Source organism: Balaenoptera musculus, chromosome 7, assembly GCF_009873245.2.
Source record: "Balaenoptera musculus isolate JJ_BM4_2016_0621 chromosome 7, mBalMus1.pri.v3, whole genome shotgun sequence".
Taxonomy (NCBI): Eukaryota; Metazoa; Chordata; class Mammalia; order Artiodactyla; family Balaenopteridae; genus Balaenoptera; species Balaenoptera musculus.
The window spans coordinates 110653554-110667387 of record NC_045791.1 but is presented as its reverse complement, the minus strand read 5'-3'; the positions used below and the strand labels follow the sequence as shown (position 1 = coordinate 110667387).

Genomic DNA, 13834 nt, shown 5'->3' with positions numbered 1-13834 from the left:
CAAAAATAAGGTTACAAAGCGTTATGCGGCATGATCCCAGGCTCAGCCAGGGGGACAAGATGAGGTCGTCACTCTAGAGCAGTGTGCCCCCAACGGGCCCTCCAGAAACGCCACGGTATTCTGCTTATTTCCAGTTCTGTGATGACAGATGCAGTCTGGCTGAGGGACTCTGTGAAGGGCTGGGTTTACTGGGTCTCACGTCTGGGTCCCCTGGGTGTAAAATGCGTACTTTTCCCGGTTTGAGCAGTCAAGCTGCTGTTCCCTGTGGCCGAGTCCAGCCTCCCGTCTTAGGAATGTGCATTCAGTTGGTTCTGTGCTGGGCTGAGGTTGATCTTCACGATAACACTTCTGTCGAAGACGTTAAAAATGCATGATGAGCCTACTCAGAAAAACAAACGTTAAACTTCTGTCCAAGCCCTTATTTCTATGCAAAGCAGGCCACTGGTACTGCTGTAATTACTTAGTAAAGCAGCTGTTAGGGCTGTCTGTGTGAGTGCTGCCTCCGGATGATGTAAGATTCTGAAAATTTGCTTTTGAAGCTGTTTTGTCATGTTTGCTGGCCCTGCCCAGCCTGCGCACATGGCCTTATCACCTCGTCAGTTCTGTCAGTGGGCCCGGCCTCCTACAAGTACCTCGGGAACGTTTCCAGCACACCCTTTCCCAGCGTGTTAAGAGCCAGGTTTCATTTCTGCTGAGGACTGGGACAGCGCAGTGTGGCATCGCGGAAGGAAAGAGCCTCAGCGTCTCAGCACTGGGAAGCAGAACGATTCTTTTTATTCAATAAACATTTTCTTACAGCAAACAAGGCACCGGTCTGTGACCATGTATCCCTAATCCCCAGACCGCTTGTGTCCTAGAGCTGGGAGAGGCGTGGCGCTGGGCTTCCCTGGACGGGCTCTCCCTGCCGCCTTCTCCATGGGTCTGAGGGCCCCCGTGGGCTGGAACCATCCTTCCACCTCCCCTCCCAGAGCTCACCCCTCTGTCCTTGGTGAGCCTGGCCTAAATGACTAAGACTCTCTATATTTTAAGGTCTGTCCTTTGTTTCTGTAATTTTATATAATCACATAAAATAATTCTCAAAAGTCAGTGTTTTATATATATATATATATATATATATATAAAAATATATTCCACCTGACAATATTATACAATAAATACTTCAATAAATTGCTGTGTGACACACTCATATTGAGAAAATGAAAGAGATCTGTGGGTTTTTCAAGGGTAAAAGATAGCTTCTCTAAAATATCTGTGCCCACTGGATACAAAGTGAAATCCAGAAAAGGGCGTGGCCACCCCATGCCTTATCAAAGAGCATGGGCAGGCAGCACACCGGCCAGCTGGCACTTCCTGGTAGGGCGGGTACGAGTCCTACTGAGAACTGTGCCAGGACTGCCAAAGGGCACAGAGTGGTCGGTTTGTGTGCGTTGCGCCTGGGGTCCCCCGGCTGGGAGGGGAACGTCTGAGCCTGACTGTGGCGCCGGAAGCTTAGGGCTCCGGGGGGTCAGCCAGGCCTGGCCACAGTCACCTGCTTATCCCAAGGCCAGCTAGAAGGTTACGCTAAGAGGTGACTGCAGCCGTTGCCCCTTCTCTCCCAGGCCTGAGAAGGGGGCAGTGGCTTGCCAGACCAGCTTGGCCCCCAGGACATCTTAGGGTACCCCGTTCCTGCAGCCTGTTTTGTGTGTAGGGACAGGGGTTGGGTAACTTCCTCAGCAGGCAGCGGGGGCCCTGCGTCTTGAAAGAAATTGCAGCAACTCCCAGACCCCCATCCGTCCCCACCGCTACCCGCATCCCATCACTGCTGCAGCAGCACAGAAGGACTTGGGACCTGGTCTTCCCAAGACACCCATCTGAGCTTGGGGCCACATTCCCACCCCCGTGGGGAAGATGCTTTCAAGAGCCCCAGAGCTGGACGGACCCAGCGGGGCTAGGCTGCGGTTGGGCACCGAGAGCCTGTCAGCTTGTGGGAAGCGTCCGCTTCATCCGTGCAGATGGGCAGGCAGGGCCTGGCCGTCCCTGACCTGCAAGGGTGTTCTAGCTCTTTCATCTGGTGGGTGGATCCGAGCAGTGAGCCAGGGCCGCAAGGGGGTAGGCAAGGGGCCCTCATCCGTGAGAGGGTCTGCGACGGAGGGAGAGGGTGCAGCTCCTGTGTGGAAAGGCTGGGTGAGCGTGCAAGTGACCCTGCACATGTCACAACTGAAAACAGCTCCAGACTGCCACTGTCCCCCGTCAGCCCTTATCCAGTGTCTCTCAGGTGCCTGAGGCTGTTATGCCCAGGGGCCACAAGGAGAGGCTTGGGCCCCGTGGTCCCTGCAGGCCAAGCAGGGCCCTGAGGTCCACAGCAGGCTAAAGGCATGGCTGGGAGAGGGGCAGGTGGGGACCAGGCAGGCTGGGCGGCCTTTGCCCTCCATCCTGGCACTCCCAGCAGGCAGCCCATGAGAACACTAAGAAAGATGGAAAAGGTGGGGCTGGGCCACAGCAACGAAGCTGAGGCTGCCAGGGCCACTGGGGCCAGGAGGGGCCCAGGTCTGCAGCTGGGGAGGGACAAAGCACGTGCTCCTGGGCACGCTGAAATGTCTCCCCTTTAACTTAAGTTGGCATCCTGAAATCACTCCCAGTCGGGGACTGCCAGTTTGCGTGTCACCTCCCCGGGCTGCCTGTAGTGGCATCTCTGGGTTGAACTGCGGTGGCCAGTGTGGGCAGTTCGGCGGGCTCCCTCCTGCGTGTGGCCTCCGCCACCCCGCCACGGCCCCGAGATTGTTCGCACTCCTGCTCCGTTTGCCCGGCGAGAGGGAGGGCCCGGGGTGGCCGGTCATACACCGAGGAGGACAGCACTGAAGTGGGAGCCACCGCGCACCGTGAGGGAGGAGCTGCTGGCATTGTCCAGGAAGACGGAGGTGTACTGCCCCGCCTGCGGGAAGGTCGGAGTCAGCCTGGATGCCGCCGGCCTGCAGGTGCGCCGACCACACACCGTGCCCACCCCGCCCCGCCCGGGGACAGGAGCGAGGGCCGGCAGGCCTCGCCCTCAAACCCAGCACCCCTGACGCCTGGTCTAGTGCCTCCTCCCCAGCTCCATCAGCCCCCTGCACCAATGGGTTCCCTGTGGTGCGTGTGCAGGGGAGCAAGCCTCTGCTCAGGGCCAGAGTGGGGCTCGAGCGTCAAACAGTTCCCTCTGCTGCACTCGAAGCCTGAAAGGGTGCTAAACGCACGTGTGAGGGTTCCCCTTCCCGCACGGGCCTGGCCACTGACCCGTATGGTAGAGCCACGGTGGGACTGGTACTCCGGCCTGGCTACTCCGAATGTGGTCCAGGCATCAGCAGGGTCACATCCCCAGATGTGAACTGGGAACTCCCAGAGATGCAGAATCTGGGCATGTGCATCTTAAGACCCCAGGCACGCTGTGTGCCATCTGAGTTCACGCAGCAGTGCCAGGGACCAGACCTCTAAGCGCCTTCCAGCAACCATAGCCGCCTGCAGCCACAGCCTGGCCTCCAGTCCTGGCTTTGCTGTGCGAGCTTGGGCAAATTACTTCACGCTTCTGTGCCTTAGTTCCCTTATTTGTAAACGGGAATAATAATATTTTCTCTCTCACAGCGCTGTGAGTAATGGGTAATTTATGTTAAGTGCTCAGAACGGGCCTGGCCTAGTTAGTGCTATTTCCATGTGAGCTTTATTCCACACATCTGCACCTAAATTTTTTCTTTTTTAGGAAATCCCATCTTTTCATCAATTTCTCAAGCACTTGCCCAAATCCCCACAGTTCTAGAAAGAGACTGTCACATGGGGGTTTGTGTAGCAAATAACTGCATCTGCTTCCCGAAGTCCCGATGGGCCAGGGGGTCGTGATGTCATCCTGGGCAAAGAGCTGACCTCTGTCACTGCCCCCCGCCCCCTTGCCCACTGAGTCCCTTCCGAAGGGCCCGTTACGGCCAGAAGCACCAGTCCTCAATATGGGACGCCTGGGAGGTCAGAAAACAGGAGACTGAGGAGCGGAGTGTCTGTGGAGGACAAGAGTCTGCAGGGCAGGGCCAGGTCTGGGGAAAGGAGACCCGGCCTCGGCCTGGCTCTGCCTGGACCAGCGGGAGTGCTCCGTGCCGCCCTGACCCTCGCCCGGGCCTGGAGGCTGAGGGCACGGCACCCAGAGCTCCTCAGCATCCCACAGCACCCCTCCCCGCCCAGTCACCCCCATGGCTGTGTCCAGCTGGGGGCCCCCCCATAGCTGAGCCTGCCCCACACACCTGCAGATACAGAACGCCGTTGACCGAGATGGTGAAGAGCTCGCTGCTGCTCTCCAGCCCCATGACAGCCTCCAGGGAGCTGCGGCCAGAACAGAAAGAGGGTGGGCCTGAGACCCCTGCCCCGGAACCACCAACTTCACCCACAACATGCTCACAATCACCGCAGCGCCCGACACCCAGCAAAGTGCCATGAGCACGGCAGTCTTAGCCAGGGCTTCTGGCAGAGGTGGCATCTGAACGGGACCCCAAGAGGAGTAAGAACAGTCTCCACAGGGCTGAAGGTGTGCTGTGAGGGCAGGGCAGCAAATCCTGGCTCTGACGGGAAGCGAGACACTGGCCGGTGCACCTGGAGGTGCGGGGCTGGCAGCAGTGAGGCTGGGTTCAGGCCAATCGGTGCAGGGCTTTCCAAACCAGAGCGAGAAGATTTGAACTTCACCCATGCATGCCTTCTGCAACCGCTGTGGAGCACCTGCTCTCTGCCTGGGCTGTTCTGGGTGCTGGGGACACCGAAGGAGCAGCCCTGCCCTCCCGGACCAGCAAGCCACGGACCAGCAAGCGACGAGAAGTTGGACAAGTTCACGGAGAGGGGCTGGGAGAGCGACTGGGGAGGGTCCGCACAGACTGGTCAGGACAGGCCTGGGGACGCGACGCTGGCGCCTCGGGTCGCCGGATGGGAGTCAGTCCCCTGTGGGGGGCGGGCCGGGCCCCCACGTCCCGGGTCGGGGTTCGGGGAGCGCGCGCCGGGGCGGGAGGAACGCCTGACGGTAGCCGGGTGAAGCCCCGAGGGAGGAAGCGGGCGCCCGAGCTGCGCGCCCCGCCCGCGCCCACTCACGCGTGGTGCTGGCACCGGGACTGGATGCAGATGAGCAGACGCAGGCGGTCCCGGGGGCGCGGAGGCGCCCGTCTCGTCTGCTCGGCCAGCGCTGCGGGGGAGGCGCGGGGGCGGTCACCGGGCAGCGGGAACCGAGCGCGGCGGGGCGCCCCCCACCCAGGCCCCGCCCCAGCCCCGGGCCTCACCCACGTGCAGCGTGGCGGCGAGCGCGTAGAAGCCGGCGACAGGCGCCGTGTACTGGCCGCTGGTCAGGTTCAGGCCCGGGCCGCGGCGGAAGGCGCCCTCGGCGTCGGGCTGCGGGCGCACGGACGGTCACCCCGGGCCCGCCGCGCCCGCCCCGCCCCGGCCGCCCCGGCCAGGACTCACCACGTAGTAGACGCCGAGCTCGTGCAGCGCGCGCCGCTCCACCGACGCGTCCCGGCGCAGGCGGCAGTGGAAGGCGGCCTCGACGCGCGGCGCCCGCGGGCCCGGGGCCAGGGGCGCAGCCAGCAGCGCCAGCACGCCCGCGCCCCCCGCCGCCGCCTCCTCCTCCTCGTCCTCCGCGGGGACGGCCGGCACCAAGGCGGGGCCGCGCGGGCGGGGCTCGGGCTCCGCGCACTCGCGTGTGCGCACTGCGCCTGGCACAGAGCGAGCGGTGGCCGCGCCGGGACCGCCTCGCTCGCCTTTCCGTGTCCCGCCCGAACCCCTTCCCCAAACCCGGGCGCTGCTGAGAGCGCGGGGGACCATTTCCGGTTGCCCCGGAATCGCGCGCCGGGCGCACGCAGTCGGGCCTGGCGGGTCTTCGGAAACTGCCTCCTGATCCTGCGGCTGCACCTGTTTCCTTTCACGCTTTGGCTACCAGGAAGCTCAGGGCTGATTCACCCAGGACCCTCGTTCTCCTGCCTCACCTGCCTTTCCTACCGCTTCTCCCCCCTTCCCGCTGCTGCTGCTTCTCTGTTTACATTTTTGTTGTAGCAGGGAATGCAATAGTTTAAGCCAGACTGGTCATTTTTGAAAAGAAGCTGGGTATAAATAAATAATTATTGCAGCTCTATTGCACATAATATGGAGGTTCTTCAGCCGCTGAAGCTGGTCTATTTAAATGAACAGTACATTAAATTGAAGGGGGAAAAAGACTTAATAGCTCTTCACCATGAAATTAACTCTAGTCAGTAACGTGAGCCGCGACTCAGCAGCTGGCCACAGTGCAGGGACATCGCCCTAGGTGCTAGAGCTCCGCTCAGCTCTGCTCTCTCCCTCTGCGGCCTCCAGCTCAGCCGCCCCATCCTCCTCCTCCCTGTGCTGCCCCCAGACACCATGCTCCTTGCCCCATGAGGGCAGCCTCCTGGTGCCCTCCCATGGGGCTCTGAGGCCAGCAGCAGAGATCTGTCAGGAGAAGAGGCGGGGGCAGAGGTGATCAAGGGGTAGAAGGGGGCCTGTGTTACTGGGGTGAGCCTCCGATCTCCCTGGTGTCACCGCGGGGATCAGAGGAGCCCTTTTCAAGCTTAAGGGGCCCTGACCCCTCCCTGACAGTCCCCACTTGGGGGGCACGGGCTTAGATCTCTCAGCCCTCGCTAGGCTCACCAGACTCCCAGGCGGGGCATGGATGCTGGTCCCCAGGCACCTACTGAACACCGAGTGGCCAAGTCCACCTTCCTCTGTGAAGCCACCTCCTCACCACACTCCTCCCACCTCCCCCGCAAGCTCCTGACCCACGGCCTTGACCCAGGCCAGCACCAGAGCAGAAGCCTCCTTGGGATACTGGTCAACAGACAAAGGTCTAGCCCACCTCAGCTCCTCCAGGATGCCCTCCCCAGCCCCACTCACACCGGGGGTGGGGTGGGTGCCCTCCGGTGGGTGCCCTCCCTACCTTTCAGCAGCAGCTGGAACTCTTTCAGCAGGACCTCAGGTGGGGTGATGGGGCCCGGGGGGCCCTGGGGGCCGGGGGGCCCTGGGGGACCTGGCAGGCCAAGCTGAAAGAGAAGCTTGACGGTGAAGACATCTGAACAGGCAGGCTGGGGACCGCGGGCACCCCCGCTGCAAGCTCTTGCCACCAAGCCTGGCAAAGGGGGGCTCCTGCTTTGACCCCTGAGGTGGAGGTCAGCCTCCGGGGCCTCCGATTCCCCTGAGGAGGCAGTGAAAGCTGCAGGCACAGGGCCTCGGGGTGGTGGGGCCCCTGGGGCAGGGCTGGGGGGAGGAAAGTGCACAAGTGGGTTAGCAGAGGGTCGCAGCCCAGCCCTGGGGCTGGATTTGCTGCCGGAGGGAAAGGGAGGGAGGGACACGCCAGGCTGCTTTCCACTCTCAAGGTCAGTCACTGCACCAGTTGGCAAGTCCTCCCTGTGCCTGGCCCAGCACCAGGGCCTGGGGTCCTCAAGGAGCCCTCACTGGGCTGGGCTGGGACCCACCCAGGAGCAAGGAAGTCCGCTGCAGGGAGGAGCCTGGGGGAGCCACCAGCTCAGCGTCGGGGGTGACGGGTCAGGCCATGGTGACAGCCCAGCAGCCCAGCTGCCTCAGGCTCAGAGCCCGGCACTCGGCCACTGGGTCAGACCTGGGGCAGGGTGAGGCCCGAACTCAGCGTGGGCAGCAGAGCCGTGACCAGAGCGCCTCACCCCAGGGGACACAGCCCTCTTTGGGGCTCAAGGCAAGAGTCAGCCACCAGGACCAGGTGCCAGGCCCCTGCCCAGGCTGAATGAGAGTGGGGGCCAGCAGCTGCCTGGGCCCCCATGTCCCCCAGCCACTAGGAACCAGACTGTGTCACCCCAGCCCACCTGTAGGCCCCTCCAGCTTGGTCCCTGTCTTCCCCACCAGGCCAGCCCAGGCCTCCCGTGCCAGGATGCAGAGGGAAGAGAAAGCGAGGAGTCAATGAGGCTGCCTGGCATTCTAGGGGTGCAGGGTAAATGGTTGGAACAGGCCCCAAACTCAGGGTCACTAGGCCCCAGCTTGACACTTCTGTGCCCTCTGGCCCGAGGGTGAGGGTCTGTGCTTGTTGGAAGTGCTCAGGGTGTCCAGTGGGAGCCAGTGGTGGTAGTGGACTGGGGATTTGGGGAAAGGCCCGTGGTGGAGGCTCTCACACACACACACACACACACATACACACCCAGGACACACACACACCCAGGACACACATACACACACACCCTAGGACACATACACACACACCCTAGGACACATACACACACACACCCTAGGACACACACACACACACCCTAGGACACATACACACACATCCTAGGACACACACACACACACACACACACACCCTAGGACACACACACCCAGGACACACACACACCCAAGGATACATACACACACACCCTAGGACACACACACACACCCCAGGACACACACACACCCTAGGATACATACACACACACCCTAGGACACACACACACACACCCTAGGACACACACACACACACCCTAGGACACATACACACACACCCTAGGACACATACACACACACACCCTAGGACACACACACACACTCACCCTAGGACACATACACACACATCCTAGGACACACACACACACACACACACACCCTAGGACACACACACACTCACCCTAGGACACATACACACACATCCTAGGACACACACACACACACACACACCCTAGGACACACACACACACACACCCAGGACACACACACACACACCCCAGGACACACACACACACACCCCAGGACACACACACACACACCCTAGGACACACACACACACCCCAGGACACACACACACCCTAGGATACACACACACACCCTAGGACACACACACACACCCAGGACACGGATACACACACACCCAGGACGGACACACACACACACACTCCCAGGACACACATACACACACCCCAGGACACACACACACACACACCCCCTAGGACACACACACACCCCCCCCAGGACACACACACACACCCTAGGACACACACACACCCCCCAGGACACACACACATACACCCCAGGACACACACACACACACACACCCCAGGACACACACACACACACCCCAGGACACACACACACCCCCCCCAGGACACACACACACACATCCCAGGACACACACACACACACCCTAGGACACACACACACACACACCCCAGGACACACACACACACACACACCCCAGGACACACACACACACCCCCTAGGACACACACACACACACACCCCAGGACACACACACACCACAGGACACACACACACACACCCCAGGACACACACACACACACACACACCCCAGGACACACACACACACGCCCTAGGACACACACACACACCCCAGGACACACACACACCCTAGGATACACACACACACACCCTAGGACACACACACACACCCAGGACACGGATACACACACACCCAGGATGGACACACACACACACACACACTCCCAGGACACACATACACACACCCCAGGACACACACACACACACACTCCCTAGGACACACACACACACACCCCAGGACACACACACACACCCTAGGACACACACACACACCCCAGGACACACACACATACACCCCAGGACACACACACACACACACACACCCCAGGACACACACACACACACACCCTAGGACACACACACACCCCCCCCAGGACACACACACACACATCCCAGGACACACACACACACACCCTAGGACACACACACACCCCCCAGGACACACACACACACACCCCAGGACACACACACACACCCCCTAGGACACACACACACACACACACCCCAGGACACACACACACCACAGGACACACACACACACACCCCAGGACACACACACACACACCCCCAGGACACACACACACACCCCAGGACAACACACACACACCCCCCAGGACACACACACACACACACATGCTGGCTGGGGCTCCGGTGCTCACCTTCAGCTTCCTGGCTTTGCCTCTGCTCCCCTTCTTGCTGTTGACGCCCTTGTCGCTCTGCCTAACGAAGAGCATCCAGGCATCGCGGGAATCGATGCCGTGCACCTGCTCCACGGTGGGCTCCTGGAACACAGCGGCCGTCAGCTGGTCTGCCTCCCCTGGACGCTTTGCAGGAGGTCGCTGTGCAGGACTGGCCTCCGGCACCCTCGGGCCCCTGCCACTGCGCCCTCCAAGACAGCACAGCCCCCAGCCCCGCGGACGACGAGCCCTGGGGAACAGGCCACTCCACTGCCTGGACTTTGCGGGAGAAGAGGCCCCTGGGCATGGGGGGAGGAAGACGGGGTGCAGAGCTTCAGAGCAGGTGGGAGTCGGGCTCTGCTGGGCCACCAGGCCTGTCCCAGCCTCCGTCCCGGGAGCTGCAGTGAATGCCCCTTCCTGGGAGTCAGAGGATCAGGCCACCGGCATCCACGGGTGCTCAGGCAGGGGCCCCCGACTACCAGCAGGCCCCCCGACCAAGCCTGATGGTCCGAAGTTCCAGGGAGGCCAATTTCAGCCCTCAGGGATGTTGAGGCCTACAGTCCAGTGCTGTTAGGGGGACCGGGGTGGGGGGGTGTCCAGCACTGAGAAATCATGACTCCAGGCGCCTGCACAGCATGTGACACCACTCATCTGCCTCAGGACTTCTGAGACACATGACCTAAGCAAGGACAGTGATGGTTCCAGAAATGTCCATTCCCCTTCATAGTGCCTTCTGACTAGTCCTGACATGGAGGAGAGTTCCAGGAGGTACCTTGCAGGGAGAGGCCCTTGGCCCTCTGGGCAGTGGGCCTTGCACAGTCTGAGCTCCAGGCAGGGCTGCCAGCTGGGACAGAAACTGGCTCAAGAGGGCTTAGATGAGGTCATGGGCGCCGACTCCGGTGACGGATGGAAGGACCCTGGGATCTTGGAGCCACCAGGCCCTTTCATCAGAGGCAGACCCAGTGGTCTGGCAGCCCCTCTGCAAGGATCCGGGGCCTCCCATCCAGAGCCAGTGGGCTGTGACGGGGACGGGGCTTCTGTGATGGAGGAGCCTGGGTGGGACGGAGAGGCCTCGGAAAGGCCTCGGAGTGCCTGGGGCTTCCCCACATCTCCCCGGGTGCTGGGCCCCGCGAGGCACCCCCCGACTGGTTCCTCTCCACGGACACCAGGACCTGTGGCCCCACTTCACGGCCTCATGCTGCCCTCAGTGGAAACACGTGGCAGGAGGATTCTACATGGGCTGGACGGTGTGCCGCACGGGCCCTCCCAGCCGGACCAGTAGCCTGTACAAGCACTCAGACCCCAGTTTGGTTTGGGGAACAGAAACAGGTGGGACCACGTTGGTCTGGGGGTCTGGGAGACGGGCCTGCGGCATTGTGGCTGGGTGTCTGGCAACTGCCCTGGCTGACTGAAGTCTCCAGCCTCCAGGGGCGCTCAGAAAGGAGCCTCCGTGGACCCAAGGAGGGTCCAAGGCCAGAACCCCGCCTGGAAGCACCTGAAGCCCCCTCTGCTTCCCGGCCACCACAGCCCGACATCTGGCAACCCTGCCCCCCAGGGGTTGTGGCTGGCTGGCTGGGTAGGGTTTGCCTTCAGTCCACGGGAAGTGGCCGGAGATGATGGGAACGAGGGCTTCGGGGAGGCCCCTCCCAGGGAGCGGGCAGGGCTGGCTGCCACCTGCACCTGTCTTTAATGGGGGTGTCCTTTAGCGGGGGCATCACGGTTCCCAGAGTGATGCTGAGAGCAGAGGTGCAGGCTTGAGGTCCCAGCAAGGCTCTGCCCTTTGCACTGCCCACAGGCATCTTCAGAAAAAGGAAACTCAAAGCTCCTTCCCCAACGGCCCTCACCTCCCTGTCTGAAAGGCCCCACCCACACTGAGGGCCCCTCTGAAGGCCCCAATTCCCCAGCCTCCTGCAAGCTGACCACCCTCTTGTGTAGCAGGGGAAGGAAGGAGCAGGCAGGGCTAAGCATCACCGGCCTCGGCCAGAAAATCACACGTCACTGGGGGCCCGGCACCCCATCCCTTTCTCCCCTGCACCCTCCCCAACCGGCAGGAAGGCAGTTTTTGTTTTTCAGAGAGACTTGCACCAAACAAACAGATTGGGGGCAGGAGTGGGGTGGGGTGGTGGTCAGTAACTTGCTCACACTTTTACAAATACGTTCTTCCCAATTTCAAGAGAATGAAGTTATTTACACTTTACTCACTTCCCGACCTAGAAGCCCCCAAAGAAAAGGCATTTCCCCCGGTCTAGGAGAACTTTGCTTCAATGCCAAAGAACTACCCAAAAAGCCAAGGTCAAGGCTGGCCTCTAAGGCGCCCGTCTGTGCAGTGGGGCGGCGTCCAGACCTCCCGGGCCTCCCCCGCAAGCTAAGCGTTTTTCTGCCCACTTTACAAAGGAGGACACCCAAGCCAGCCCAGGTCCCCGCTCGCGGCGCCGCGCTCCCCACCGCCCCGGAAGCAAGCGCCCTCCGCCTCCGGGGCGCCCTGGAGCTCAGGAGGTGCGGGCTCCGGGTGGGGAAGCTGAGGCCCGGAGGTCTCTGGGGCGCTGGGGCCCGGGCGAGTAGTCGGGAGGCGTCTTACCTGCGGGCGGGCGGCCGACCCCGCGGGCAGCTCGTTCCCGGGCTGCGGCTCCTCGCGGGCGCGGCTGCCCGAGGGCGCGCCGGGCTCCGGGGAGCCGAGGCCCGCGGCGGCGGCCAGCAGGCCCGCGTACGCGAGCATCAGGGCTCCGGCAGGGCAGCAGGCGGGGGCCATACGGGCGGCTGTCGCCTCTCTCCTCCGAGCGCTGCGTCTGGGACTCGCCCTCCGGCTCCGCGCCTTATAACGCGCTTGAATCCCCCGCGTCGCCCGGAGAGCGCGCATCGCCGCCGGCGCCCCCTCCCGGCTCCCGCGCGCGCTGCAGCCGCGGGCGGGGGGAAGCGGGGGCTGCGGGGCGGGGCACGCGTTAGGAAAGGGGGCGGGGGGTCGAGGAAGGCAGTACGGGGGAGGCAGGGGGCTCGGGGAGCGCTGGCTGGCGGTGGCCTGAGCGCCCCCTCCTGTCGAGCGCGTTTCCGCCCCAACTCGGGGCTCCCGGTGCCTCCTGCGCTCTGTCCCGCGCTTCTGCTTTGCGGGGAGCCCGGACGCCCCTTCTCCCGACCCGGGGCATCCCTTCTCCCCTCCCTATCCCGCGCGTCTTCTGCGGGGACCTCGAGACGCCTCCTCCCCATTCTCCCGGCCGCGCCCTGCGTGTTAGATTGAGCACATCGGACCGCGAAGACCGTCAGGGTCCCTCCTTGGAGCCCCTTTCCCAGGCGGCGGCCCCTCCCTTCCGAGGCAGCCTTCTCCCCAAGGCTGGGGCGCCCTGACGTCAGGGATGGGCTCTTCCTCCGCAGCAGGGCGCACCTGCAGGAGCCTCCGGGGGCGGGGGCGTGGGGCACGGAGCAAATCTACAGCTGGGCACAGGCGCCCTGCACTGAAGCGGGCGCCCTGAGGCCTGGGCTGGGAGGATTGAGCCCTATCTCGACCTGGGGGCCGGGGGGCGGGGGGTGGGGCAGATCCGACCTGGGAGCAGATTACCCGCAGCCCACCAGGATCAGCGCAGGGCACGCCGCAGGCACAGGTGGACCAGACCCTGCAGGCCTGGGGTCCAGGCTCCTCCCTGAAAAGAGCCAGCCCCTTCACTCTTCCCTGGGCTGTTTGTTCTGTCACCTGCTCGTGGCCTCTCCACCCGTACCGTCCACTCCGCCCACACCCCGCCCCCACTGCCGAGGCTGGCACTCCAGGCTCTCCTGTGTCCCTCCCCGAGGTGCCTGAACCTGGTGGGTAAACAGTGCATTTTATTCAGGGGGTTCAAAGGAAGGGCACAGCTGAGGATTGCACCTTACAAGGGTCTGCCACCCTCACA

General features: G+C 62.5%; 1 protein-coding gene across 1 annotated transcript; it reads right to left on the bottom strand.

The window, feature by feature from the left end:
- Positions 1-2680: 2680 nt before the first annotated feature.
- On the bottom strand, positions 2681-12705 carry ERFE (erythroferrone). The gene is made up of 9 exons (XM_036858092.1): positions 12554-12705; positions 10110-10158; positions 9939-10061; positions 6920-7022; positions 5437-5687; positions 5256-5364; positions 5071-5161; positions 4239-4317; positions 2681-2911 (listed from the first exon to the last, which is right to left on the bottom strand). The coding sequence occupies exons 1-9, from the start codon at positions 12703-12705 to the stop codon at positions 2813-2815; spliced, it is 1056 nt and encodes a 351-aa protein (XP_036713987.1). The 3' UTR covers positions 2681-2812.
- Between the last annotated feature and the right edge of the window lie 1129 nt (positions 12706-13834).

Bases quoted from the DNA above. Each gene is read 5' to 3' on its own strand.
- ERFE (XM_036858092.1), bottom strand. From the start codon at position 12,705: ATGGCCCCCGCCTGCTGCCCTGCCGGAGCCCTGATGCTCGCGTACGCG. The intron at 10,062-10,109 runs GCAAAGCGTCCA...GCTGTGTTCCAG, and splicing joins GTCCTGCACAGCGACCTCCT to GAGCCCACCGTGGAGCAGGT. The intron at 2,912-4,238 runs GTGTGTGGGGCA...ACCTTCCCGCAG, and splicing joins ACGGCGTTCTGTATCTGCAG to GCGGGGCAGTACACCTCCGT.